Below are 27769 nucleotides of genomic sequence, written 5' to 3'. Positions count from 1 at the left end.
ATACATAAAAATAAATTTTAATTTAATTTTATCTTTCAATAATATTAATTTTTTACTGTACATAGTATTCAATTATTTTTTAATTACATCTAAATAAATTACACTTAATCACATTACTTTCATTTTAAATAAATTTCATTTTTTATAATTTTAAAGAATTATAATTCATTAGAGACATACAAAAGGTATAATTTATATTTTATTGTATATATATTAATTTTTTTCTGTAAGTTTATATACTAAGTCATTCTACAAACATTTCATGATAACTAAAAATCTTTAAGAGTAAAATTATAAAAAAATAATTTATTTAAAATAAAAGTAATATGATTAAGTGTAATTTACTTAGATGTGATTAAAAAATAATTGAATACTATGTATAGTAAAAAATTAATATTATTGAAGAATAAAATTAAAATTTATTTCTATGTATCATTTTTTTCCCAATGTTTTCGTCCTATTTAAGTCCCTAACGTTTCAAAATCGTCTCAATTTTGTCCCGCCGTCAATTCTGTTAACAAATCCCTAACGACAGGACAACATTGAGTCAGTTTTGAAACGTTTGAGACTTAAATAGAACGATTGAAATGTTAAAACAATTTTAAAACTTACTACAAACAAATATTGGAGACAAAAACGATACTTTACTCTTATTACATTCATCGTTTTCTGAATGAAAATCATTTCACCCCGTTTTGTAATCTTATAATTATTGGAGTAGTAACTAGTTGATTCAATTCATTGACACGTTTAAAATATAAGATGGAGAACGTGCAAAGAACATAGATTTTGAGCAAGTTGGAACATGAAATAAATGTTTATGTATGCGATTTCGCTACGTTACCAACAGCATATCTGCCAACTTCTGCCAACTCTTATTTATAATTATGTTTCATGGAAGTGCGTTCGTGGATGTGTCTAATAAAAATGTCTGTGTTTAATAGAAGTGTCTTTATAGATATATTTTCTGGATGTGTCTCTTTATATATGTATTTAAAATATATTAATTATTAGACACATCCACAAGCATACTTCCATAAAACACAATTATAAATAAGAGTTGGCAAAAATTGTCAGATAATATGTTGCTACCCTATACTTTTCCTTATGTATGTGATGGGTTCAATTTCGAATCAAACATCTCCGATGACTTCATCATCATCATTAGTCTTTGTCTACACTCCATGCTACAACACACACCACCGTCTTCTACTCATTCCAATATCTATTTTTTTTATATATCCATATTTAATTTTTAAATTACATATATTATATGCTTCTTTTATTCCAACATGGATTTGATTCAATCTGACCTTTAATAGAGAGGCTCTAGCCTGGATAATTATTTATATACTTTTATTATATAACAGCTTAAATATTTTAGATAACAATATATATATTTGAGTAATTTACGGTAAAGAATGTTTTTGAATGGACAATTAACGATGTTGTTTTTTTATAAAAGTAAAAATAAAAAAAAAAATTATATACAATGCACCTACTTTTATTAATTTATTGAGAATATTTATTTTTTATCTAATCATTTTCTTCTTCATCAAAGAAATTTTCGATATATTCAACATTTTGACTATTATTAATTAAGTTTTTTATTTGGCACTACAATAAAAATTAAATTTAACTCTCATGAATATTACTAGATAAAATTATTTTATATTCTTAATTCATCCATTACTAATAGTTATATACATATACATACATACATATAACTCAAATAAAAAAGGCTTTATTGAATCAAAGTTCACTACCCTGCATGCTCACTTTCGAAGGGATAACTACTCATAATGAAAATATTAGAATTTTGTGTTTAAAATTAAAATTTTAATTCAATAACATGATATTGATTATTGAGTTCTAGTCTTTCAATTTCTGTTGCAGTCTCTGCAAATAAATATAGCCTAAAAAATTATTTAAAAAAATCAAGTAATGATAGAATATAAAATATAAAAAAATTACATTTAATTTAAATTTTTAGAATATTAAATTTATGAATTTTTTATCTTATAAATTCTTCGCTTATTCTTTTTAATGTGTGATTATTTCTAGCACTTCCTATTCAACACTATGAAAAACTTTGAATCCCCTCTCACTATCTTTTAAATAACACGTAATGAATATAATACTTTGTGGATGAGTGCCAATTTTTTTTTTCCTGAAATACAAAAGCAAATAAATAATAAAATAATATCATATACAAATGTAATATATATATGTTCAAGTCACTCTCGTTTAGCATGCATGCAAATCTCATTATATCGACAAGGAAAAGGACTGAAAGCCAACGAGCTATAGCTCAGATAGCATAATCTCTTCATATTTAATTAAGAGATTGCGAGTTTGAGTGTTATATTTTTAATAAAAAAAAAATCGAAAAAAATGGATAAGCATATATATAGTAAAAAAGAATTTGATATAGGTGTAATATATATATATATATATATATATATATATATATATATGAAATCTTTTTTTTTTCTGATTTAAATGAATAAAAAATATATAAATGAAAGAATTTATTTCCAGTAAATAAAAATTAAATTTTAAATTTTTATTTTATCAAACTTTTTTTATATTAATAATTTTTTTAAATTTAAACTGATAAAATAAATACGTGAATCATTATATATCTAATAATTAATAATATAAATACTTTATTTGTAATAGATGGTTAGCTTGGTATAGATGCACATGTATAGTTTGTGGTCGTTTTATAATTGTTTACTCTCTGAATGTGTATATATATAAACAAAGACAACGTCTAATAACAAAAATCAACAAAGACAATGACTAAAACAGTATCTTGATCATTAATATATATATGTTTAATCGAATAAATAATATTATTTATAAACTACTATTAAATAATTAATTTAGGTTGGTTGAGGGTTTAATTCATTTGTTTATTTAGAACCTGTTTGAAAAGTAGTAAAAATTATTTTTTTTAGACATTTAAATTTTGAAAAGTCACATCATGAGTGTTTGGTACCATTTTTTAAAAATATTTTAAATTTTTTGAGAAGTTAATTCAAAACTTTTGAAAAAGTAAAAAATATAATTTCTCTCCTTTTCTATAAATTATTTTATTACTTCTATTAAATTTTTTACTTCAAAATAAAAGAGACCATTGTACTACTTTTATTTTTGGTTCGGTGAAAAATATTTTCTGTTTCTACTAAAAATACTTTCCATCACTATTTTTATGCAATGTTCTATCTGTTATAACTTATAAGTACTGACCTTCTACCACTTTTTTCACGCAATGTTCCATCTGTTAGAAGTATTGGTCCTCCACCACCATTTTCACATAATGTTCTATGTGTAATTTTTTTTATCATTCTATCATTCTATTTTTTTCACATGTGATTTTATTTTTATATACCTGTTATTTTTTTTATAGTTATTACAACAAGTTCTCAACCCCAGTAAAGAAAGAAAAAGTTCTAGTAGGAGTAGCAAAAATAAAAAACACCAATAAGACATATATTTTATATTTATTTTTTATTTTTACCTACCATATTATACACAATAAAATATCAAACACTAACTACACAATATTTTTTTTGGCATTGCCATCAAGATTATTGTGAATTAGAATTTTATTAAAAAGTATTTGTTATCATCGTTATTTTATATCCATTTTTTTATGTAAAAAAATTGTATTTTTTGAGTTATCTAAATGTTATAACTTTAAAACAAGTATTTCTATAACTAAAAATCTAAATATAAAATAATTTATTTATAAGCTGCTATTAATAAACTTATTTAAATTATTTACTCCATCCAACTGAACCTTAAACTATTAGCTAGTTACAAATTCATAAATAGAGCTTACATCGATAATAAATTAGTCATGAGAAAGAATAAATAAACAACGCATATAATAAACAATGAGAACAATGGAGTAAAAAAGAAAAATAAAATTAATTTTAAAATTTAAATCTTTAATTAATTAATTATTATAAGATTTTAAATTCAATTTTTAAATAAATTAAATTAAATTATCATTTTAAATGTATTTTATCCACATTATTGCTTGTTCTTAATTTACGGGACAACATGATTCATAAAGTGACTTGGGCAATGGCGGAAGCAACACAATTCTACGGCACAGACCAAAAGGCCATCCCTCACCGTGAAAAAACTCTAAAACGCCGCTGACCTCCCTCCCCGCAGTTGTGCAGCCGCATCCGCCCGTTTCCGTCACCTTCCCCGTGTTGCCTCCGTCTCTCCTATTCACGTGTATAGGAGTACCGCTGATGCAGTTATTGTCTTGCTGTTTTCACGCTAAGCCCCTCTTCCCTGGCGGCGTTGCTACGTCATCGCACCACCCTCTCGTGGAGTTGTTGCGGTGCCGCTGCTGGCTGCTGCTGCATGAGTAATGCCATTGAGTGCGTTCCCCTTGTGCCACTGCGGCTGTCTCGCATTGTCTCATCGCCGTTCTCCATTCGCCGTCGTGGTTCTCCTCCTCTTCCTCCTCCTCCTCCTTTTCTTCTTCTTCCCCTTTTTCGGATGTGGATGTTCATTTTATTAGGTATGTGGATGGTTGTTTTCATTCTAAAGTGGATGTTCATTTAATTTGGATTGGATTTAAGTAGATACAATGAAATTTGCTGGATGTTCATTTTAATAGGTATGTGGATGGTTATCAATTAAACCCTAGCCATCAACTAACCTTTCGAAGCAGTGACCAGCGACGGCACTAAGAAGCTCGGCGGCGGCCCACGAGCTTGGTGTCTAGTGAGGGAGAGAGCGACGCCGGTGGGGAGATGGTTGGCGAAGCAGCGATGGCGCCCATGAACTTAGCGGCGACGATAATGTCCGGCTGGAGAGAGAGTAACACATGTGCGGGGGCTGGTTATGGAAGCAACGGCGACACTAAGAAACTAGGGGACGACGATGATATCCGATGAGGATAGAGCAATGCCAGTGAAAGGCTGATTGGGGAGCAATGGCACTGATAGGGGTTTTTAGGGGAAGCAACAGTGGCGGATCATTAAAATTCGAAAAGGAAAAGTAAATGGATTTTTTGTTACTTGATTTGGATGAAATTTTTTTTATCTTCGGTAAACCAAAAAATCAACCCATTATTCATGTTGTTTAAATTTTCCGTTGTTTACCTAACGGAGCTCATTAGTCATTAGCAGGTTAGCTTATTCAATGGGGAGATACCATAAAAAAATCAAAATAAAAAATAAACTATTAGCAAGTAGTTTTCTAAATTCCAATGAGGGCGCTTAATTTTCTTTAATACGTATGTAGACTTATGAGAGTCAAATGGTCGTTGTTTGATGTTATTTCTCATCTTTCTAAAATTAACAAATTTGAGCAACTGTATCTTTATGGAGTGATTAGCTGTAGTTTTGTTTCAAAAGAATCTTCTCTTTTATATATGCTATAATATTATCATCTTGACAAAATCATTTTTTTAATCTGCACTTGTTCTAAATAATAATGGATCATATAATTGCAGAAGTTGGTCTAAATTAAGTGGTTTGAAAATATAATTTTCCTTTGCTACAACCATGTATATACTTCATCATCCACATTCCACTCAATATAATTTGTATAGATGCATTCATTTCATAGCAGAAAGTTTTGGCCCATTATTATGAAGCAAAGAATAAAGATGAAGGCCCATATAATAGGCCCAACATAGAGGAAGGTCTAAAAAAAAACGAAAGTTGTTTGGATAACAAGTCCATAACCAACTAGTTTCCATGTCCAAAAGAACTACTTTCAAAACTTGAAACCATTCTGGCAAAAAAATTTTTCTTCCAGCCTCCAAAATAAACAAAAATTTCTGGAAATAATGATAGGAGGAAAAAATAAGTCATTAACCTTTGTTTGGATATAGAAAAGAAAATAAAAAAAAGTAGAGTTATTTATGTATTATTTGGCTAAAAAAAAATAAATAGAAAAATTTTTTTTGTATGTTTAGATGAAAAGAAAGAAAATCATAATAGTATAAAATTACATTAATACTTTTATCATAAAATAAAATATAAATATTTTTATTTATTTATATTTTATTGTATTTTATAAATATTATAATTTTATATATTTAATTTAAATTATTTATCTAATACATATAATGTTTAAATGTGAATCTCTATTATAATAATATATTAAAACTAAATTTATATTAAAAATTATTAATAATAATATAACTAAGGATAGTATTAAAAATACAAAAAATATAGTATTTCTCTCTTATTTTTTTGCTTGTGATGGAAAATTTTTTTTTTAGTAGTATTCACATAAAAATATTCTTTCCTTTCTATTTTCTTTGATATTCATACAAAAAAAATTATTTTTCATTCATTTTTTATATTTTTTCTTTTTATTTTCTCTCCAACTAAATATAGTGTAAATGTTGTGTTCTTTGTCATTGAGAGAATGGCATGAAGAAAAAAAAAAAGGAATGAAGAAGAGAAAAGGGATGAGAATTTAATGAAAAATAGAAGAGCCAACCTAGACTCCTTATTAGAAATTAACCTTTACTCTAAATTATTACAAAATGGTAATACTTTTCACTAAGTAACTTCACTTACAAATCCCTTACTTATGGTGAAAACTCAGGTGCATTCAACTCCACGTGAAGTTGATAGTTGAGAGTCGTTAGATGAAAATTTAGTCAAATTAGTCAAATTATCTGACGACTCTCATCTATCAACTTCACGTGTAGTCGACTGCACCTGAGTTTCCACCCTTGCTTATAATAGCTCTCTCTCTTCTAATTAACTCTTACATAAATATTGCTATTGAGGACTTTTACTAACTATCAGCTAAACTCATTTAACTAGTTAATATTTTCCCTTAAATTATAGTTTGAGATAAACTGTAACTTACTACTATGATAAAATCCAAACCAAAGAACCCAGAAGAAATAAAAGGAAAAAAATATGAAAAAGAATTGTGATGACAAAATCAAGTAACAGAAGTGGTTGTGTAGGTTCTTGAATTTTCATAGTTTTATAGTCTTTATTGGATATAATTATAGGTTTAATTTATGCTTTATAATTGTCATACATGTATGACATTCATTTACTTATCTGACTAAACTTGCAAGTCTAAATTATAATAAATAAAACTATGTTTAACACAAAAAGGGGTAAAAAATTATTTTCATCGTTTTCAGTTTTTTTTTTCATAAAATTCTATAAAAACATAAAATATTAAAATGAAAACAAAAACCGATTATATCCTATTTTTCTTATTTTATTTCCAAAGTTTAAGCAATCGTCTTTCGGTTGTTTCAAGCAATCTTTAGTAGTAGTGTTCAAAATAAAGAAATATTAATGAATTGAGCTTTGAAAACATTCTTTTTTCCTTTTATCACTAACCGGATACATGAGTTGAGATCAAGAAATTAATTTTTTATGTATAACGACAAATAATATATATAAAAAAATGTTGATGCATTTGATTGGATAGGATGTAAAAGAAAGTAGTTTTGTTAGTGAGTTTGATTACCTAAAGTCCTTGTTTCCATTCTGATGACCATCTTCATCTACCATCTCAATCCTATTTTTGGTACATTCTAAATATTGCCCTTTTAAAATAAAAAAAAAAATCAATAAAAATAGTTCTTTTGACACATTAAATCAAAGTTAACATGGCATTGCATAGAATTTGCAAATTAGTTGGTCAAATGCATCACCAACATCACTTCTTAGTTGTTTTTATAATGATTTGGTGACTATTCTCCCCCAACGGCTCAATGACACCTTTTTTTTTTTTTTTTTAATTGTCACTAGTGGTATATTTTGAAAAACTTACTAATTTTAATTCAAGATAAAAGAAGGGGGCAAAGAACTTTGTTTATGGTTACATGTTTAATCAATAATATAATTGCAAGTTCCACAAAATTAGATAGAGAAGAACTTTGAAGTGTCCTTCACGTCTTCTTCAACAAAAATATTGTCAAATAATAATGCTATGAGTTATTGAACTATGACTTTATTATTCTGGATTATGAATATTTTAAAGACACGTATTAAAATTTTAAAAATAATATGTATTTGTGTAAAAATAAACTTTTTTAAGCGTGTGATATTTTTAATATATACAAAGAGGGAACAATTATACTAGATAAATGTTAAAAATTTAAGATTGTCAAATGGTCTAAGGCATTTAATTATAAAGTAATTTTTATTATTTCTAATTTCTAGTGTTTATAAATATTCTTTTATTGAGTAATTCTTTTAACAGTCTCTTCACTAGAATGATATCACCTAAAGCTAAGGGGGAAGAAGGGAGAAAAAAATCAGTAAGGAAAAATTGTAAGATTGAATGTGGATAATCTTTTGATGAGTGGGTAGTATAAATAACAAAAATATTATGTCTATTAACTTGCCTTTGTTTTTGAGGATGAGATTAAGATTGAGATTGAATATTGTATTTGGTGATTAAAAAAATTTTAGTTTCCGAATATAAAATCTTAGTAATATTTTAAAAAAGTAGGAACATAAAAGACTAAGATTTTAGAAATGATAACTAAAATTTTAATAATATTTTTTTAAAAAAAAGCTCTCATTTAACTTTTTAAATTTATCACTCAATTCTTATATTTATCTTAAACTAAATATAATATTGAGATCAACAATGCTAAGAAACCAAGAAGGTACCAACAAAAAATCAGCTAAATATCTCTGAGTGAATCCAAAACCTCTACGTAGATAGTGCTTATGCTAGGTATTAGGATGTTTCTTTTCTTTGTAAATTGGATGGTTCTGAATCTATTTTTTTATTTATCATGTTTTAGGCATTTGGAGAGAGAAAGTGGATGAAGAGACGGAAGTTAATTGAATAAGTTTCCGTGATTCACGTTGCAATGATACTGAACGTATCTCCTCCTAATTTGAATGTGGTGAAACATTTAATAACCAATATTTTAAATTATAAATAAATAAAACTAATTACTATATTTATAATTAATTAAGTTGTTCCATTTTTAACTGATTTGGAGTTAGTTCTATATACTTTTTCTATTGAGATATAATTCAATCGAATATATTTTACACCAAATATAATATAAAGACTTAATTTAATTTTTGTCTCTTTATTTTTCAATCCCTCTTTTAAATACAATTTTAAAAATTATTAGTCACCAAATAGTTAGTACAATATATATTAGGGATGTCAATGGGGCAGGGCGGGGGCGGGGGATGCCTCCCGCTCCCCATCCCCGCCCTCAGATTTGCTCCCCATCCCCGCCCCATTCCCCACCGTGGGGGAGTATTGCTCCCCATCCCCATTCCCCATCTACATAATAGTTCTAACTAATTGTTAATTTCCATATGAATAGAGCTGCAAGTATCTATCTTATACAAAAATTGTAAGATTTTATACAAAAAGTCTAAATGATACGATGGTGACTTCTCTCGAAATAACGCAATAGGGGGACGCGACGACGAGTCAAAGGACAAAGCAGTGGACGAGGTAAGAGACGTGGCAACAGAGAGGAGAATGGACACGACGGCAGAGTTATGAAAAAAACGCCGCAAATAGAAATTACGACGCGGTAAGGGTGATGGCACAGTGATGTGTGACGATTCGGTGAGAAGGGTGACGAGGGGGTGGCTGCAGAGAGGTTAGATGGAGTATGGACAGCCTTAGGAATTTCTGAATTGAAGAAGGGTTATGCAAATAAAGATTAGGAGTTTTGGATTTCTATAAATGTGTGTGTGAGAAATGACTAAAAAACATATATGAGAAATAAACTATTAAGGATAATTTAAGGAATTCATAAATTTCGGGGAATAGCGGGGACGGGGCGGGGATCCCCGCTCGGGTCCCCGTGCCTGCTTCGGGGGAATTTCGTCCCCCATCCCCATCCCCGCGGGGAAAATTCCCCACAATCGGATCCCCATTCGAGGCAGTTCCCGCAGGAATCCCCGCGTCTCGGGGAATTTTGCCATCCCTAATATATATATATGGTATAAGGATGTAATAGTAAATAGCTTTTAGTTTTTACTTGATGCATTGATTACAAAATCACGGAGTGGTTTTGGTGCATGACTCCATTTTGCACTTGAGAATTAAGATAGTTACACCCACCCACTTTCTTTCCCTAAAACCGGGCCCATCAACTTTGCATTTTAGTAATGCAAACATTTAGAGACAATAAATAACATGTGGCCAAGCTTAATTAATTAATTAAACAAAATCAACAAATCCTACCCGTTAAATTAAATTATATGGGAAGTTATCAACTTATCATGGTTTTGCACCAAAAAAGCCGGTGAGGTACCACTTTAACCACAAAATTTCTAAGTGCATTCAAAATAGTAATGATATTTGTATTCAAAAGTGAGTATTAAAGTAGACAAAATTCACTCCCTCTAAAGTTCAAGTTAAGAAAAGATCATCTACAAAATGCTAACAATAATAATATTTATTTTTTTTTACTAAAATAAATGTCAATACATATGTGTATTATACTATTATTAAAGAAATGTGAAAAAGCTAAGAGGTTGCGAGTTCGAGTCTCCTATCTTTGATAAAAAAAAAAAGAAATGTGAAAAAGAAAGTAAAAATAGTTTTGACTTTTGGCACATTTGAAATGGAAAGGTCGCAGGTCCCCACGTTTGAGACGTGTGCAACTCGCCGGCGTATAAATTGCTCGCAAAACAACTCAACAAGAAGAAGCAGCAGCTCTCAACACTTAAAAAAGTGTTTACAAGTTACAACACTCAAAACAAAACTAAACAAAAACCGAAATCGGAGAACCTTCGCCGCCGGCGGAAAAAGAAACATTTCCGGCAACGAAATGGCGAACTCCGGTGGTGGCAGTTCGGGCGTGAGATTGGACGAGTCGTTTCGTGCGGTGCCGACGGTGTACCTGACGTTCCTATCGATCTGGTTCGTCTCTGCATTCTCTTGGACAGCTTACACTTACAGGAATCGCCATTCTCAGGTTCCTCAATTTCGAACGCACCTATTCAATTCTTCCTCAATTTCATTGAATTCTATCGACGAAGATTAACGTTTAGTAGTTATGATCATATTGATGCACTTGAGTTTCCAGTTTTGGTAGCTCCGACTCTGTTTCGTTGTTCAAACTTTGATCTTGTTTTTTCTTTTTAATTAATTATTTTAGCTCGATAATATAATTATGGTTAAATTTGTCTAGGTGTGTTGAGAATTTTTGTGTCAATCAAGTATACAATTTCAATTATCTAAGTTTAGTTAAACAGAGACTGATGAGAGATAGAGACTAAAGTCTTTGTATTGGTTTAGCATAAAATGTGCAAGATTGAGTTATGTCTTAGTGTCTTGTTGAAAAAGGAAAAGTGGAGTTATATTTGGAATTTGAAAAGTTGAATAAAGGTAATTTTGAAGGGACTTGAAATATGGTTACTAAACACAATACTGAGTCTCAGTCCTGCTTTCAAACTCTACGTTATAGTTTTTAGTAATAAAATGTGCATTCTTTGAATTTGAAGAAGGTGATTTTTTTTTTCTTCAGCTGTTTGTGACTGCTTTGTTTTTATGATATTATTTTGTTAGAGCAGTGCAATAAGTTGCAGTGGACTCTTACTTCGGTTCCATTGATGAAAGCATTGCAGCTCATGCTATCCTTTCTCTTCTGGTAAATGTTGGACTAGTTATTTCTTCTCTGTTTCTTTCTTTATTATTTATTTTTCTATATGAGAGAAAAAAAAACTTATACAGCTTACGGTTTAGAATTGCTCAATCTTGCATTCAGTATAGAGTATAGACACACACATATTATCTTGGTTGATAGTTCTAGACTTCTACGGACAAATTCATGTTCCATGCCAGTGGCGTGAGTATCAAGTATCAACCAAATAAAGAGAGTAGATTCATAGAAAATTTATTATCCTGGTAATTGAACTCTGTATTTGTTGTTCTCAATGATTTAAGTAAGCTTTTTTTTATACAATTCTTGCAGGTATCCGTGCTACAATTTTCAAGCATGTTCTTTATGGATGTCATTTGGAGTGTATGTAACTGGGGTGCTATTTCAGACAGCTGCTTTTGTCTCCTTTTTGCTCATATCTCATGGTTACTGCATCATGTGTGAGCGTCTTTCTCTAAATGAACGGCGAACAACTGCGGCGCTGGCGTGTGTGTTTTACTTGACACTAGTTGGTTACAAGGCTTGTGTGCCATACTTCACTGTGAGTTTCTTACCTATTTTTACTCAATCTGCAATTTATCTTGTAAATTTATGTGTTTGTTAGTTCTAATTATGATGATTTCTGACTTTTGTAATTGACCAAATGTACAGGTACTTCTGCTACTAAATTATTTTATTTCATTCTATGTGATTTTCCACCACATCTCCCAAAACCTGCTAGTGTTGCGAGAACAATTGAGCATTATAGAAAATGAAGATGTTCATACAATGCATGATGCTGTGTATAAGAAGTACACAATGTTCAAGTAAGTGCCAAAGTATCTCAATTAAAAGTGTTTATTATGACTAATTTTTTCTCAAATATCATATCATATATATACCTTAGCCCTTTTAGAAGAAACTATGCTTAATTATAGACACGCTTTCCTTTCCTTTGTGCAGGAAATTTCAGGGTGCAATGCAGATTGTAGCTATGGCAGAAATTGTGGTATATATATATATATATATATATATATATATATATATATATATAATTATGTGTTTCACTCATAAACTTACATACATATTATGAATATAAAAGTGATTTTGACAAGGATTAATTATAGATATGCATGAATGTGGACGACTCTTCGGAGAATTACTGGATTCGCATATTAATCAGAGAATGGGTGCAACTCTGCATCTTTTTGTACATAGGGTATGCATATATATCCAAAGATACAATACTGTCAATACCACTTCAATTCTCTAAACAGTACAAAATGGATCATCATTTTACTACAAAATGCTAGAATACTATTCATGATTTATGTGTCCGTTGCTAACATAAAACTATTATTCTTTTTATTTACCTGCAGATGGATTTTCAAGTCACAAGATTTGGCACCACACTTCTCTATTATGCCTGCCACAAAATGTAAAGGCGAGACTCTGGTGCCTCCCACCTACAGTATTGTAAGTTATCTATCTTCACATTACTGAGGCCAAGAATGCCAACTAAAATGTTATTATATATAAGGAACATTTGTAAGGAACAAGTTGTAAATAGTTTAGATCTTCTATATGTTCTTCTATCATATAAGTGTAGATTAGATCACAAATTATAACCTTTAACCGATTTACTAGGCGTTCATTCCATAATGAATAGAATAATGTCATTCTTTTAACCGTACTGAGTACACTATTGTGTAGGAAATGGATGCAGCAACTTTTAAAGAATTTAGTAGTCATGAATGGCACATTGGGGTGGTAAGTGCTGCTACTTTTTTTTTGGTGTCCCTTTTTTCTTGGTGGTAAGTGTTGCTACTTGAAAACATAGAAAATTGAATAGTCTTTTTTCTTAATTTAATTTCATCAAAATAAGAATTTTATTCAACTGAAAAGAATTGCAAAGATATTCCAACAAAATTTGCCTTTAAGAGGCAATGGCTTAATCAACTAAGATATCTAAAGGAATTTATACTCCTAAACTCTTCCATCATAAAGATCAGCAAAGAGTAAATTTCTTTAGTTGAATATTGCATAGTTTACTACTTCTTGAGTAGTATCTTGTTAATTGTTAAGCAATCATTCAAAGCATGGAACTATCTAAAAGAAGAAATAATTAATCCTCCTCAACATACTTCTGACTACTAAATGAATAAAGAATTGATTGTTTCTTATAATTGAAGACATTGAAAGTATCTCTGTTTTACTTCATCCATCTTTTACTAACACAATCATTATGCTTGTGTAGCCAACTAGTTCACATTATCAAAGCTCCAAAGATGAAGTTCTAGTAATCATTCAGCACCCTGGTGCACAGAGGTCAAGTAAAAAGCTCGATTTTGGTTCTCACAACACGGAATGTTATGTTGTATCAGATCTTCATACGAATTCATATTCAAATCAAGTAGAACTACACTGATTAATTGTACTTTGCATTTCTTGCTTATGCCTTTTTCTTGCAGTTGGCAAGGGCATGAATTATAGTATATCTATATCCAAGATTATTACTTAGGATTAGGAACAGTGAGTTAAGGGTACAGCAATGAGGTTTAGCTCATTTACCAAATGTTAGAGATTAGAGGCAGCTGCAAATATGTATAAATACATTATCAAAAGCAATGATAAATGTGTATATTATTCTTGATCTCAATGTGCCTTTGTGTTTAACTTATGCAACAATCATGTTTAAGGGTTTTGCCATAGTTTATCTCCTATATGGCTTTAATTTATATTCTTCAAACTCCGAACCAAATGTTATGGATTCTTCATCAAGCTTCTTCTTCAATCTCCGCCAAGTTCTCAACATATCAGCCTGTATTAGCCCTTTGTAAAGGCTCTCGAAAGTAACTTTCTGAGGAAGAAATCCTTTCTCTATCATCTCTACAAAATAATGGCAAGCCTCCCTCCAACGCTGTTTTGCACATAGCCCATGAATTAGAATGGTATACATATCCAAATCTGGTCCTACCCCAGTCTCCTTCATATCATTCCATATCTCTTCCACAACCCCAATTTTATTCAGATCCAAAAACATCCTAATCAGAATGCCATATGTATGTGAACTTGGCAAGCATAAACCATCACTCTTCATCTTCTTAAAGAACTTCAAAGCACTACCAGCATCCTTTCTCCCTCTATATTCCTTAAAGAAGCAATTGTATGTTGCAGCATTTGGAGTCACTCCATTCTCCATCATCTCATCAATCAAAGCCTCAGCATCTTCAAGCCACCCACAAGAAGACAGACACTTTATAACCGAAGTATACGTCGCCACCGTCGGACAAATACCTTTCTCCTTCATTAACCTCAATTTATCAAGGGATAACTGCGGTTTATGTCCCCTGCTATAAACATGGAGCACAATAGAAAAACTAGTCACATCTGGCTCAATCCCTTTGCTGCGCATTTCATCGAACATCTCATCTGCTTCTCTTATCGTTCGGTCAAACCTATCTTCAGGGTGAAGACTAGCCCTTCTACAAATCCCATTCAACAACACATTATAAGTAACAAGATTAGGCTCAACTCCTTTATCTACCATCTCACTAAATAGCTCTCTAGCCTTTCGAATTCTCCCTAACTTGCACCAACCATAGATCAGAACAGTGTACATTTTCACATCGGGTCTAAACCTATGCACATTTTTATTGAAAACTTCAACAGCGACTTTTACATAACCGTACTTACAGAGCGTGTCAAGAAGGAGGCAAAATTCTTCTGAACTAACTTTGTTCTCCGCGAAGGCATCGATATCATCGAAAGCACGAATCGCCTGGCGGGTGAGGCCGGCGGCGACAAGGCGGCGGATGAGGAGCAAGAAGGTGTTAGGAGTAGGGGTGAGGCTACGGCGGTCCATGTCGACGATGAGCTGCCAGGCGACATCGAATTGGCGGACCTTGGCCATAACGTCGATGAGGAGGTTGTAAGAGGCGGTGGTGAGAGGAGGGTTAGGGAGGGTCTTGACGTAGGTGAAGAGGGAGAATGCGATCTTCGTATGGTGTCTGAGTCGGAGGAGGGTTTGAGAGAGGAGGTGAGGGGTGATGGTGACGCCGTGGAGTTGGAGGGAGGATTCCACGGCATGGAAAGGGTTGTGGTGAGTGAGGAGGATGCGGGAGAGTGAATCGGCGTCGTTTGAGGGTTGGAGAGTGGGGAGTGAGGATACGGCGTCGTTTTGGAGTGTTGACGCGAAGAAACGGCGAGAGAGGAAGTATGCATAGGTGTGAGGTGTTGATGGAGCTTTGGCAAGTGCCATGTACATGTAGCTTTCTTCTTCTTACGAGTGTTTCAGCTCGGTGAAGTGAAGCACACTTGAAGCAAAGTCTATTCACCGTGTTTATTTATTTATTTTTGAGAATAAGAAATTATTTTAGCCCATGAATGTGAAATTTAGATTTGGATTAAATTTTGAATAATTAATTTATGTAGCCACTTATAAAGATATTTATATGAGAATAATAATTAAAATATAAACACATGTAACATGTAATGGGTTATGCCAAGAAGCAATAGTTCAAATGGTATAGTCTCTTCATACTCAATTAAGAGGTTGCGGATTCGAGTCTCCATATCTTCAGTAAAAAAAAAACATGTAATATGTTATGCCAATGAGTTATAGCTCAAATGGCATAGTCTTCACATACTCAATTATTTTTATATAAATATATTTTTATTTGAGTTTTTAGCTCATGACATCATTTTTATTTTCACATGACTATAAATCAATGTTCTGAAAATCAGACCGGACCGGTCGGTCGAAACGGTCCAACCGCGAATCGGCGTACAAACGGTTCGATCAGATGTGTAAAACCGTTGAAACAAAAACCGGTAAGGAATTGGTGAACCGGCCTGTTGGATCGGACCAGGAATCGGCCGGTTTTAAGGAAACGGCGTCGTTTGCAACTTTGGCCTACTGATTACTGAACTGAACCACTCCACTTCTCAGTTCTCACTCTTCTCAGCCTATGCTCTGCTTGCCTGAATCATTCACTCTCCCTTATCCAACCCTAGCTACTCTTTTCGACCCACTGCCGCCTCTCCGTCGAGCCACTGCCGCGTCCGTCCGTCGAGCTCTGTCGTCGTCTGTCCGTGTAGCCACTGCCCCCAAGTCTCCAACTCCCCTGCTCTCTTCTTCCGCGAGCTCGCCCCATCCCCTACTCTTTGCATCTTCTTGCCGTCGGCTTCATCTTCTTGTCATCGTCTGGTCGGCGTCGTCCATCAATCAAGGGTCTGTTGGCCCCATCCCCTAGTTGTTGTTCGTTTTTTTTTTCTACTTTTTTATGCTGTTTTTGTGATTAGCTCTGGTTTTATGTGCTGCAATTTTATTGATTAATGAATATTTTGTGATTAGCTCAGGTTCTCTACTGATTATTGGTTCTTTACTGATGTGATTAAACACCCTGGCAGTTAGATTACCTCCAGAAACGGTGCCAAGAATTGGGAATCCGCAATATTATTTTTTATTTAAGATTTAGGATTCAATCAAAAATTGGCTTTGTTTACATTTGTTATAGCTGGCTTAGTTAGTTAGCACACTGTGCCAAGAATTTTGCTCTTTGTGCGTATATCTGAGTTCAAGCACCTTTGGTTACTTTGTACAACTTGAGTTACGACGTGCTGTTTGTTGGGAATAATACACCATTCCCCCTTGAGAAAACACCTTTGACAGAGAAATAAAATAGACACAATCACAACACAAGAATTTAACGTGGAAACTCCAATTACCGGAGAAAAAACCACGGCCGTTGTCAAATGACAACCAGAGAATATCACTATGTGAAAATTGTTACAACACATAGACTTCTTTCTCTCACCGGCACCCCAGTACACCCACACTCTCTCAAAGCAAATATCTAACTACACCTCACAACACTCTCTAATAAAGAGTACAAAAGAAAGGAAAAATCAGATACAAGTTTAAAGTGTTTCTGACTGGTGCAAAAACAAATAGAGAACTTAGCCTCATATTTATAGCCTAGGCCACCCACTCCATTTGCTATCCTGAGCAATGTGTGACTAATTCAACCAAATCCTAACACTGTTGTATTAGTTGGGTTCAAGAATTTTATTTTATTTTAAAGCAATTTGTTTGTATTGTGCCAATGAAGTTCATTATTTCTGCTGAATTTTTTGTTCTTGTGTTTGTATTCTGCTGATGGCTCCTAATTATTTTGTTCAAATTTGCTGATGTTTGTATTCTGCTAATGGCTTTGTTTTGTAGATGCTGTATTCTGCTAATGACTTTTAGTGTTTTGTATGCTCCTAATTATTTTTGTTCTGGTGTTTTGTATTCTGCTAATTGCTGGGTGAAGGTCTAGGGTTTTGTGATTGTTGCTGAATGTTGTAGGCTTAATTTAGATATGGTCTTGTTGATGGTTTTTTTATTTTTCATTGTGATGTGGCTGTTTTTAATTTCGTATCTGTTTTATTAATTTCAATTATGGATAATAGTATTAATCAAGAAGCAATTGCTGATAACAAGTTCTTGCTGATTTTGATGATTGATAAATCATGATGTTGGGATTTAATATTTAGATATGTTTTTTTACTATTTAACGGTTGAATTTGTATTTTGATAAGATCATATGGATTTGGTTAATGATATTTTACGTAGTGTTTTAAATTTCGAAGATATTTTAAGATTATATTAGACTATAATTATATTTTAGGATGTTTATTTATAATTTTTTTATTATTTTATTTTAAAATGGTTTTTCGGTTGAATTATCGGTTGGACCGGTTAGACCAATAAACTAATAAACCAGTAACTAGAGCAGTTTGATGACCGGTCCGATTCTAGAACCTTGCTATAAATCTTGAAAAAAAGTATTTGTGTAATTCTAGAATATATTTACTAAACTTCCAAAATTTTTTGATCCAATATATATCTTAAATAAATTTATATAATTCTTAATTTACTAAACAGTGCCTCTTCCTTCTCTTCGGACGGAGCTCCCGCGCTCAACGCTCAACACTCAACAATATTCTCCAAATTCCACCTCACTTCAAAACTCCTCTCTCTCCGATTCCGATTCTGCGAAACCTTTTCCATTCCTACAAATGAGTGCAGGTACCATTTGCTTATTCTATTCCTCACCAAATTTATTATTATTATTAGGGTTTAAGTGGTTTATATAAGCACTAGCTGGATTTAAATTGAAGCGCTTGAGGAATTTTTGCTTAAATTTATGTTTCTTCAAATACGAATTTTTTCTTCTATCGTGTGAATTTGGTGAAATAGTGAAGAAAATGATTGATAGTTGGTTTGATACATTTATTGATTATAATAGGTGGCGCATTTGGTGGCAATAGAGGGCTCCGTCCAGTGCCTCCTGAAAAGGGTATTTTCCCATTAGACCACATGCATTTATGTGACCTGGTAATGCTTTAATCTTAGTTTCTCAATCTGCAACTGAGTCTTAACCTATATTATATCTATGGTTATAGTTGAATTTCGAGGAATAAGCCGTTGCAAGTTGTGTATTTGTTTCTGGACGATTAGTCGAATCGATAATGAGTAAATGTTTCCTTAATGCTAATATTGATACAATCAATATGTTGATACAATCGATATATTAGAAAGTAATTAATTCTTCCCTTATTTGGTAATAAGGACGATATTTACAAGGAATTGTTAGGGGGATAAATCATTTCTCATCAATTTTGTGTGTGTTGCGTTTGTTTCAGGAGAAGAAAGAATATTTGGGTTGTCTGAAAACTGCGGGTCACCAGTCTGAAAAATGCAGGGATTTCTCGAAAAAGTACTTGCAGTGCCGAATGGAAAAGTGAGTCTGGCTTTTCTGTGTTATCGATATCATATTTGATTGGCTCTAGTGTTTTTCTTTGTGTAGGTTAGCATAAGTTGGAATGTTTTTACTTTTTAGTATACTGTTTCTTTTTTCTCTTCTGTCATGTTTTTAATCTTTGGAGCACAATATTGTGGTGTAACTCACTTAGTGTGTGGCATTCTAAAAAATCATATTCAGCGGATTTGGAATAATCATTCTAAAGTTTTTGTGATCTGTTTGAGTGAGCATTCAGTTTTGAGAATGGGAAAAGGAGTGACCGATGCCACTAATATTGATGTCTCATTGAGCATGTGACTAAAAAAAAGTAATAATACAGTCACACGAATTTGCTAATTACCAATCTCCTTGATGACCGTGTCCCAAAGTTAAAAGACTAGGGAGCAATTCTTGAAGAGTTTAATGTGATCAGAAAAAAAAAATGTATATTAAGGCATAAGGTTATTGTAAGATGAGAGGTAAAACAACCAATAGTTTTGAAGAAGGTTCTCTCTTCATTGGATGCAAAATTGTTTTTCAGGCTCTTAAGACTCAGTTTTAGTTGTTCTCTTTGCATAGGAGTTTCACAACATGGGAGTCATATCCACACTCTACCAATTTGTGTAATTTTCGCAGGAAATTTTACATAGGGAAGATGGAATCTAACTTCACATAATCCAAAGTATTTTTCATGTGAAATGTAATGTTTGGAAAGTTTTATTGGTCATCTTTATCTGTTTCCATGCTCAGCGTATATTATTGATACATGATTACTGTTAGCATTATTTTTGGTATACATGGTTCTTATTCATTGGCTTCTTACAGGAACCTAATGGCTAAGCAGGACTTGGCAGAACTTGGTTTTAAGGAAAGAAATGGAGAAACTCCTGAAGGGAAACCCACTGAGAGGATTGATAATTGAAAGACCAATGAACCCAAAGATTTAACAATGTATATTACTTTTGGGATAAGTTTGGCAATGCCATTTCTTTAGTTTGTCATTCGATTCCTCTCGTGAAAATTTTACAAAACCATGTCATGCTCCAATTTTCACCTTTGATAGATGGAGTCAAGTATGGGACCGATAAAAGTATCTAGTTAAGTGGTAAAAACTAACACATGATAAGGTCTTGTAAAATTTTCACACGAGAGGATAAACCTGTAAGTTAGCAATGGTATACACGAGAGTGTGGCTGGGAACAAAAAGTAAAAAATTGATGGGAAAGAGTTTATCCCATTAATGCAAAGTGGTAGTTGATTTGAGGATCTTGCTCCTGAAAATTGATGTAGTCTGGGAAAGGCAAATGATAGGTTTTTTTCTGAGTATCAATTTTGTACTTCAAGTTCAGAACAATTTTGTACTGAATAAGATGTGTTTCCAAACAAATTCTCTTGTCGTTATCCGGTCAACGTTTGTTCATAGAAGTAGTAGAATTCTTTGCACAATTGAAATCCATTATGAAATGACGTTAGCATTATTAAGTTGCTGCAATTTTATCATCATTTGAACCAAGACAATTACATGATCTGATTTAAGTTTTTTTTCTTATGGATTTTCTTTTCACTTTCTCTTTTTAGGGGATAGGAAGTGAAGCGTCAATAGAGATTATTCATATATTTGATAAAGAATTTTTTCTGATCTCATAAAGATATGAGTTTGATTCGATGTGGATTGTGGAGTAAGAAAAAGGGGAAAAAAGAATAGCATACTCTTAACATTAGACAAATAAAGAAACAAAATTTGAATGACCAAAACCATGAATACAACAAACTCACAAGAATTAGAATATTGATTGCACCAAAGTCCAAATGGGTGTTTGAATCTGGAAACATGTTCATAGTTCACACATGAATCCTATGATTATCACAAGGTTACTAAAAACCTTGGCTAAGGAAAAAGGTAAATGTCAGGAGTTAAATCCAAAGGGAATTTGTAATAACAGCATAAGGTATGTTTCAAACTCTTGTCTTTTCTTGTACTTGTAAGCAAAATGGTTATTTATTTGTACCTAACTATCTCTCTTTCTTTCTGTGCCTCGATGACATCGCTTTAATGCTTGCACTTATTTATAGTTCTCCAGAGAAGGGTGGTGTTTGTTTTCTTCCCTTATTTGTATCATTATCATTATCATTATTATTATTTATACCATTTTTCTTTGATTTTCCATTTTCTATCTTCCATGGCTACACCTTTCAATATGCAGCATCAACTGTTTCATCACTTGTAAGCTTCCTTTCTTCCTTTATGTTTTATTACCTTGTTATTATTCTTAATTGTACATTAGACACAGTGCATAATGATGTGAAGTTGAAGTGTTCCCTGAAACTGATTTTGATATTTATTGTATAATAAAAGTGTTGACCCCTTTATTTCTGATGTATATGATTTCATTTGTACAACTCTTTATGCATTTCTAACATGGCAAATCTACAAGTTCAAGAAGCTCATATCTAACTGCAGATCCTTCGGATTAGATATCAGAAAGAATTTAATTGTCTATTCCCTTCAACATGCCAAGTTGAAGAAAGTAGAGGGCTCTTTGAATAATGGCCTGTTGGTTGGGTCCTTGTCTAGATATTACACATCCTTAAGGGAATTCTCATCGCTCGCCAAATCAGTTAAGACTCATTTTTCTTGTATTGATCAAAGAAATGAAGTAGAGGAGGTTACTGATGTTCGATCAAGTAGTACTGAGGGAGTGGAGTTTAATAGAGTGGACTACATTGTTTCGGTATTGCATGAATCTGCTAGGAGCTTTTCTAAAGCTGTTGAGTCCCTTGGAGTCTCAAGATGTGGTCCAGAACTCACAATGGCTTGGATTGGAAAAGATGTTCATGAGTGGCATAGGCGAATCGCTTACCAGGTTAAGCACCAAAATTTTCTTTGATGTTGAAATTTGCAACTACTTAATTACAACAACTGACAACATGCTTGCTTACACAGGTTGCAGTTTATGTTTTGATGAAAACTGCAATTGATTTGGAGATATTGCTATCACATGAACGACACAACGAATTTTCCCCTGTTAGAGAGATGTAAGCTTTTAGATTTTTCTCTTGCATACTTTTTGGAAATGGTATGTGATTAAGAGAAGTAACAAGCTCTAGTTTCAGTTTGAACCCTTTAACAAATCAGGTGGGAGAACACATTGAGCTTCAACTCGGAATGCAGCATCCGGATTTGGTGCATTGGTTTAGAGACACTGAAATGCCACAGATAGCAGCATACTTTATTCCTCTTCTGAAACAATGGTCTGTGGAATATGCTGGAAGGTTTGCCTCAAACAACCTTGTTTTTTCAGAAAGTTATGTCCAAACCATGGATTAAAACTCTTCTAACAGGTCCAATTAGCCTGACAGAAAAGCTTTCAGCGGCATTGCAGGTATAATTGTGGCTATAACCTGCTGTACTGCAGTGGTGAAATTAGGCTGTGGCCGCATCCGTTGCCCCATACCTGTTTTGTGTTTTGAGGATGTTTTGGTCAAGCTCATGGATTTTTCACTCAATCTTGCTTCAGTGGACAAACTACACCAGTTAGCAACTGAGGCAGGATTTGAACTGAATTTCTTGTTGCATTTTGGTAAGAAGATTCTTCCAAGTGAAAAAACCGAGGAGCTTGAGTTTTGGATTGGTTTGGCACATAAGAAACTACAGAAAGCATTCTCTGAAGAAAGCATCATGTCAAACAAGAAAAGTGAACACAAGGTCAAGTTTGCAGACTCATTCAAAACTTTATGGATAATAACTTTAGTTGACTATGACATTTTCCTAAGAATTTATTCCATTCAGAGTGAATATAGTCACAGATTAAATCTACCATGTTCTCTTGATTTCCAGTTAGTTTAATTATACTTTAGTCCTTATAGTTTGACTCATTTTAAGTTAGGTTCTTACAGCATTTCAATATGTGTATATGATTAAAACTATAAAACCATAGGGAATCGTTGAAAGTTGAGTCGAACGATAAGAACATGCTTTGTCAATGTCTTTTCCAGTTTTTTAGCATGTTAATCTTTTCATTTCATAGGTGCACTGATTATTTATATTTATCACTCTTCATTGATCTAGTTTCTTGTACTGCAACTTTTACAGATTCCATCAGATACTTTGGCCATACTGGGACTTTTTGCATATCTTGGAAGAAGGACTAGAATATTTCTGTCAGCAATGGGAATTAAGGATCTTGATGAAATTGTTAAGGACTTACTTAGGTTGATCTCTTTGCTCGTCCATTTCATTTTAGTCGTATTGATCTTCAAGATATCGATACTAATCATTCATTGCCTTTTCCCTCTAAGTTACTTGGAGTGTGGGATTCTTTTCATTTATCCAGATTTTTCCTGCATACCAGTTTATCAATGCTTCATGGAGGTTAGTTTCTGTGAACTTTACCAACTGCTATTTGAGATTAAATGTTACTATTTTTAGTTTATACTATCTTTCAGGTAGTAACTGATGAGATAGGATGGCTTGATTTTTATGCTTCCTATGTCCAAATAAACTGCAAACAGAAAAGACAAAAACACAATGCTCGCCAAGCAGAGAAGGAGATCATTTTATCTGTTGTTTTTACTGTGTGCTATGATGTTTTCTCTGGCTTTGCGCACTTCAATCGCTCGACTCAACAATCGTTGGACACAGCTTCACTGTCATACTTGCTTCACTGGTAACTTTTAGTTTATGGAAAATGTTTCCTAGCCAGAAAATTTTCCAGAATCATGTGGCCAAATAAAATAGGAATACTATAAATTTGTTAATAATTCATGATTTCCATCAAAACCACTTAAAAAACTTCCCCTTATAACATTTCTAGTCAAGGATTGCTAAGCAATTGTCTGCAAGATCATTGGGCTGCTTATGATAAATCAGGGTATGCTGGTTTTGTTGGATTCTTTTACACATTCTCTTCTTTCATAGAAGACAACTTTATGTAATATGATTTAATATATGATCCATTTTCAGTGATTCACTAAATATTATGGACCATGCTGCATCTGACAATCATACATCATCATACATTGGAGGCATAAATGGAACTAAGTTAACTTTGGTGTTTGAAGGACAGCATAGGTCACACGACTTAACTACCAAAGGATTTCCAAAGATTGATTCTCACAACAGTTCTGGATTCCCCAAGGTATATTAATTATGCAATGCTACTTGTTAGATCATTAGAACAACCTCAGTTGCAAAGTTAAGGAACTCATTATCTTTCTAAACAAGAGATGCAAAATTTTATGCCTTGTTATATAAGTAGCAATTACATTACTCTTCATATATGACATAAAGTAACAGTGACAGATAGAAGAGAACAGAGTGAGTATTCGACATGGTCTCGACTTGACATGATAGTAACCACTGTATTTCTTGTCTTACTTCAAATCACAGGCTCCAATTTCGGCAACAAACAAGGAATCATCATTCGGGCAAGTTTCCGTAAATGACAAGTCAAGTCCTCTACATCAAAGTGTTATCAAGCGATACAGCACCAAGTTGGCATTGACAAGTGCGGTAAGAAAGACTTGTATGAGAATTTAAAATCCACATGCTTTTAGAAAGTGTGCTACTTACTATTACTACTCACTAGGACCTTTGGATGGGTACAAGGTTGCTCTTCATGGACATCAAGGTTGCTTTGCAATTACTTGCAATGCAAGCACATGGCTTCAAGGCTTCAAGAAGTCAAAGAAAGAGATTAGAGAGAACCTTGACTGATGTAATAGTCTTAATTCCAATGACAATCTTGATGCTACTTCCTGTAAGCAACTTATGCTTTTTGTTCTATTTTATTTGAAAAATTCTTGCATATATACAAATACGACGAGTAATTTTATCGCAAATGTATCAAAATGGATGAGTTTGATGTGTAAAATTAGAAATAGAGATACAAGTTTTGGCTTTCTCATTTTGTTAACAGGTAACAACAGTAGGCCATGCAGCTATAATAGCAGCCATCAAGAAATATATGCCATTCTTGGTAACAATTTGCTGCCTTGTCACTCATGTTTTGCTGCATTAATTGATGATGTAACAACATTGATGGAGGTTGCTTTTGCATGTGTAGATTCCTTCCTCTTATTCTCCAGAGCGTTTGGATGTTGTAAAACAACTAAAGCAAACTAGAGAGATGATGAGTAAGAGTAACCAGTCATTGCAAAATCAAGAAGATCAGCCACCAACCATTTCATGAACATGATTCTTTCTCAACTCTCAATACAATTTACATTTGGAGAAAGCAACTGTATATAGATGACAGCATTATTATTTTTATATACAATGTGAATGTGACAAACTTCCATTAGGGTACTCAATTGAATGGATCAAGATCCTCTAAAGTGAGGAAGTTGGTAAAGTGAGAAGTTAATTACTCTTAAATTAAGATAGTAGAACACATATTTTATGAAAATTATAAAATCAATGGTGATTAACCCTTCACTTTACCACTTTATCAACTTTCTTACTTTAGAGGATCCAAATTCCAATTGAATAAGGCCCTAAGCCTGTTGGATGTAATGCACATGCAGATTTATCCAAATCATTTATTAAAAGATGCTCCACTTTACAGATCTTCACTACTTGTCTGATGCTACCCTAATTTGGAACCCTCACAACTTTTTTTTTTCTATTTTGGGCACAAACCAACAAAAATGCCCTTAAAATTATCAAATCACTTACAAAAGTAAATTCCGATTTTATTTACAAAAATATTCAACCAACTTAGATTAATTTAGTGGTTAATTCACTAATCTGTTTAAACAAATATTAGCAATTTGAATATTGCCTTGTGTATATAACAATTTCTTGGCCTGTGACAAACCCTTAAATGAAGTTCAAAACCACAGTGGATTAATTCTTTACCTACCGAATTAGGACTTAGTAGATACCGTGAAAAAAAAAAAGACGACAAAAATATTCTCAAAATATTTTAAAATGCAAATTGAATTTAATTTTAGAGGTGATAAATGTAATGTGTGAAGAATCAATGAGTTTCACAATTTAATTTGATAAAAATAAAGGTTGGTATGTAATAAATCTTAATTTTATATGTAAAAAGTAACATTGTTAAAACTAATTGCACAACTATAATTTCTTAATTATTGTCAAATAATAGAAATAACTTTAAGTTAACTATATTTTTTAAGTATTTTCAAATCTGTATAACCACTATAAAATATTCATGATAATTTTTAATAAAATTATTTAAATTATATGGTGAGATATTACATGATTCGAATTACGCATAGGGAAGTTCGAATCACTCTGATTCAAATTATATGATGAGCAATTCCAATTCTATACAATACTCTTCTGCCCATTCTTGATAGCTTATGAATATTTTATTCTATTTAAAATAATTTAAAAAAATATTTTTTAATAAATTTATTTAAATTATATCACAAAAAAATATTTTATTCTATGCAAAATAATTTAAAAAATGGCTTAAAAGATGTTAGAAGTACTATAAAAATTTATAATGTCCTAATGACTTAGGACATTAAAGAAATACTCCACATAGTCACTAATAATTTAGAAATTAAAGAAAAAATATTTTTATCATGTATTTACCTAAATCACTAGAATATTACAAACTTTTATAGTACTCATAACATCTTTTAAGCCATTTTTTAAAATTATTTTGTATAGAATAAAATATATTTTTTAATTATTTTGTATGGAATAAAATATTTTCTTTCATTTCTAAATTATTATTGACTATGTAGAATATTTTATTTAAAATTTGAGTACATGCATGTATTTACCTAAGTTATTATAACATTACAAATTTTTATAGTACTCCTAACATTTTTTAAGCTATTTTTTTAAAAATTATTTTGCATAGAATAAAATATTTTTTGTAGTATAATTTAAAAAAAATTATTAAAAAAATTCATGAGCTATTAAAAATGGACAGAAAAGTATTGTATGGAATTCGAATTGATAACTCATTAATATTTTAAAGAAGTCTCGTAATTCAATATTTTGTTAGCTATTTTTTAACGTATGAAATAAAATATATATATTTTTAATTTTTAAATTATTAATTTTTTTAATAAATTTTTTTAATAAATTATTAATTTTTTAACAGTATAATTTGAATTATACCATGAATTACTGTGTATGTAATTCGAACTAAGCTGGTTCTAATTAAGCTGGTTCTAATTAGTGTGTGCTTGTGTTTGTGTGTAATTCGAACCAAGCTGGTTCGAATTAGTATGTGCGTGTATTTGTGTATAATTCGAACCAAGCTGGTTCGAATTATGTAGAAATAGATTTCGAACCAAGCTGGTTCGAATTACATATAAATGTGTATTGGTGGATTCATGAAGCAATTTTCGTTTTGGCTTATTCACGTAAATTATTTTCTCCCTTGGCTTA

General features: G+C 32.0%; 4 protein-coding genes across 7 annotated transcripts; 3 read left to right on the top strand and 1 right to left on the bottom strand.

Moving 5' to 3' along the window:
* Positions 1 to 10638: 10638 nt before the first annotated feature.
* On the top strand, positions 10639 to 14261 carry LOC112775510 (uncharacterized). The gene is made up of 9 exons (XM_025819164.3): positions 10639 to 10936; positions 11535 to 11611; positions 11936 to 12164; positions 12275 to 12429; positions 12566 to 12611; positions 12730 to 12821; positions 12982 to 13078; positions 13316 to 13372; positions 13860 to 14261. The coding sequence occupies exons 1-9, from the start codon at positions 10790 to 10792 to the stop codon at positions 14028 to 14030; spliced, it is 1071 nt and encodes a 356-aa protein (XP_025674949.1). The 5' UTR covers positions 10639 to 10789; the 3' UTR covers positions 14031 to 14261.
* On the bottom strand, positions 14192 to 15940 carry LOC112775509 (pentatricopeptide repeat-containing protein At2g13420, mitochondrial-like). The gene has a single exon (XM_025819163.3). The coding sequence runs from the start codon at positions 15867 to 15869 to the stop codon at positions 14316 to 14318; it is 1554 nt and encodes a 517-aa protein (XP_025674948.1). The 5' UTR covers positions 15870 to 15940; the 3' UTR covers positions 14192 to 14315.
* Positions 15941 to 18449: 2509 nt separating this feature from the next.
* On the top strand, positions 18450 to 20779 carry LOC112775511 (uncharacterized). The gene is made up of 4 exons (XM_025819165.3): positions 18450 to 18677; positions 18898 to 18986; positions 19295 to 19392; positions 20218 to 20779. Exons 1-4 carry the CDS (start codon positions 18668 to 18670, stop codon positions 20312 to 20314), a joined length of 294 nt encoding a protein of 97 aa, XP_025674950.1. The 5' UTR covers positions 18450 to 18667; the 3' UTR covers positions 20315 to 20779.
* A 119-nt stretch (positions 20780 to 20898) lies between these two features.
* Positions 20899 to 25965, top strand: LOC112775508 (uncharacterized). Of its 4 annotated transcripts, XM_072227251.1 has the most exons (15): positions 21472 to 21616; positions 21854 to 22010; positions 22145 to 22256; positions 22337 to 22428; positions 22507 to 22665; positions 22765 to 23098; positions 23486 to 23604; positions 23692 to 23764; positions 23839 to 24059; positions 24207 to 24263; positions 24356 to 24530; positions 24782 to 24904; positions 24981 to 25151; positions 25311 to 25370; positions 25458 to 25965. In XM_072227251.1, the coding sequence occupies exons 3-15, from the start codon at positions 22203 to 22205 to the stop codon at positions 25581 to 25583; spliced, it is 1764 nt and encodes a 587-aa protein (XP_072083352.1). In that variant the 5' UTR covers positions 21472 to 21616; positions 21854 to 22010; positions 22145 to 22202; the 3' UTR covers positions 25584 to 25965. The 4 variants fall into 4 exon arrangements, 3 of the variants coding, with proteins under 3 accessions (XP_072083350.1, XP_072083351.1, XP_072083352.1); XM_072227249.1 differs by having other exon boundaries at positions 20899 to 21616; positions 21854 to 22256; XR_011877322.1 differs by having other exon boundaries at positions 21436 to 21616; positions 21854 to 22256; positions 25001 to 25151; positions 25458 to 25538.
* The last annotated feature ends 1804 nt before the right edge of the window (positions 25966 to 27769 follow it).

The sequence above is a fragment of the Arachis hypogaea genome, chromosome 19 (assembly GCF_003086295.3).
Source record: "Arachis hypogaea cultivar Tifrunner chromosome 19, arahy.Tifrunner.gnm2.J5K5, whole genome shotgun sequence".
Lineage (NCBI taxonomy): Eukaryota > Viridiplantae > Streptophyta > Magnoliopsida > Fabales > Fabaceae > Arachis > Arachis hypogaea.
Note: the sequence above shows the minus strand (reverse complement) of the source record. Positions and strands in the feature narration are given on the sequence as shown.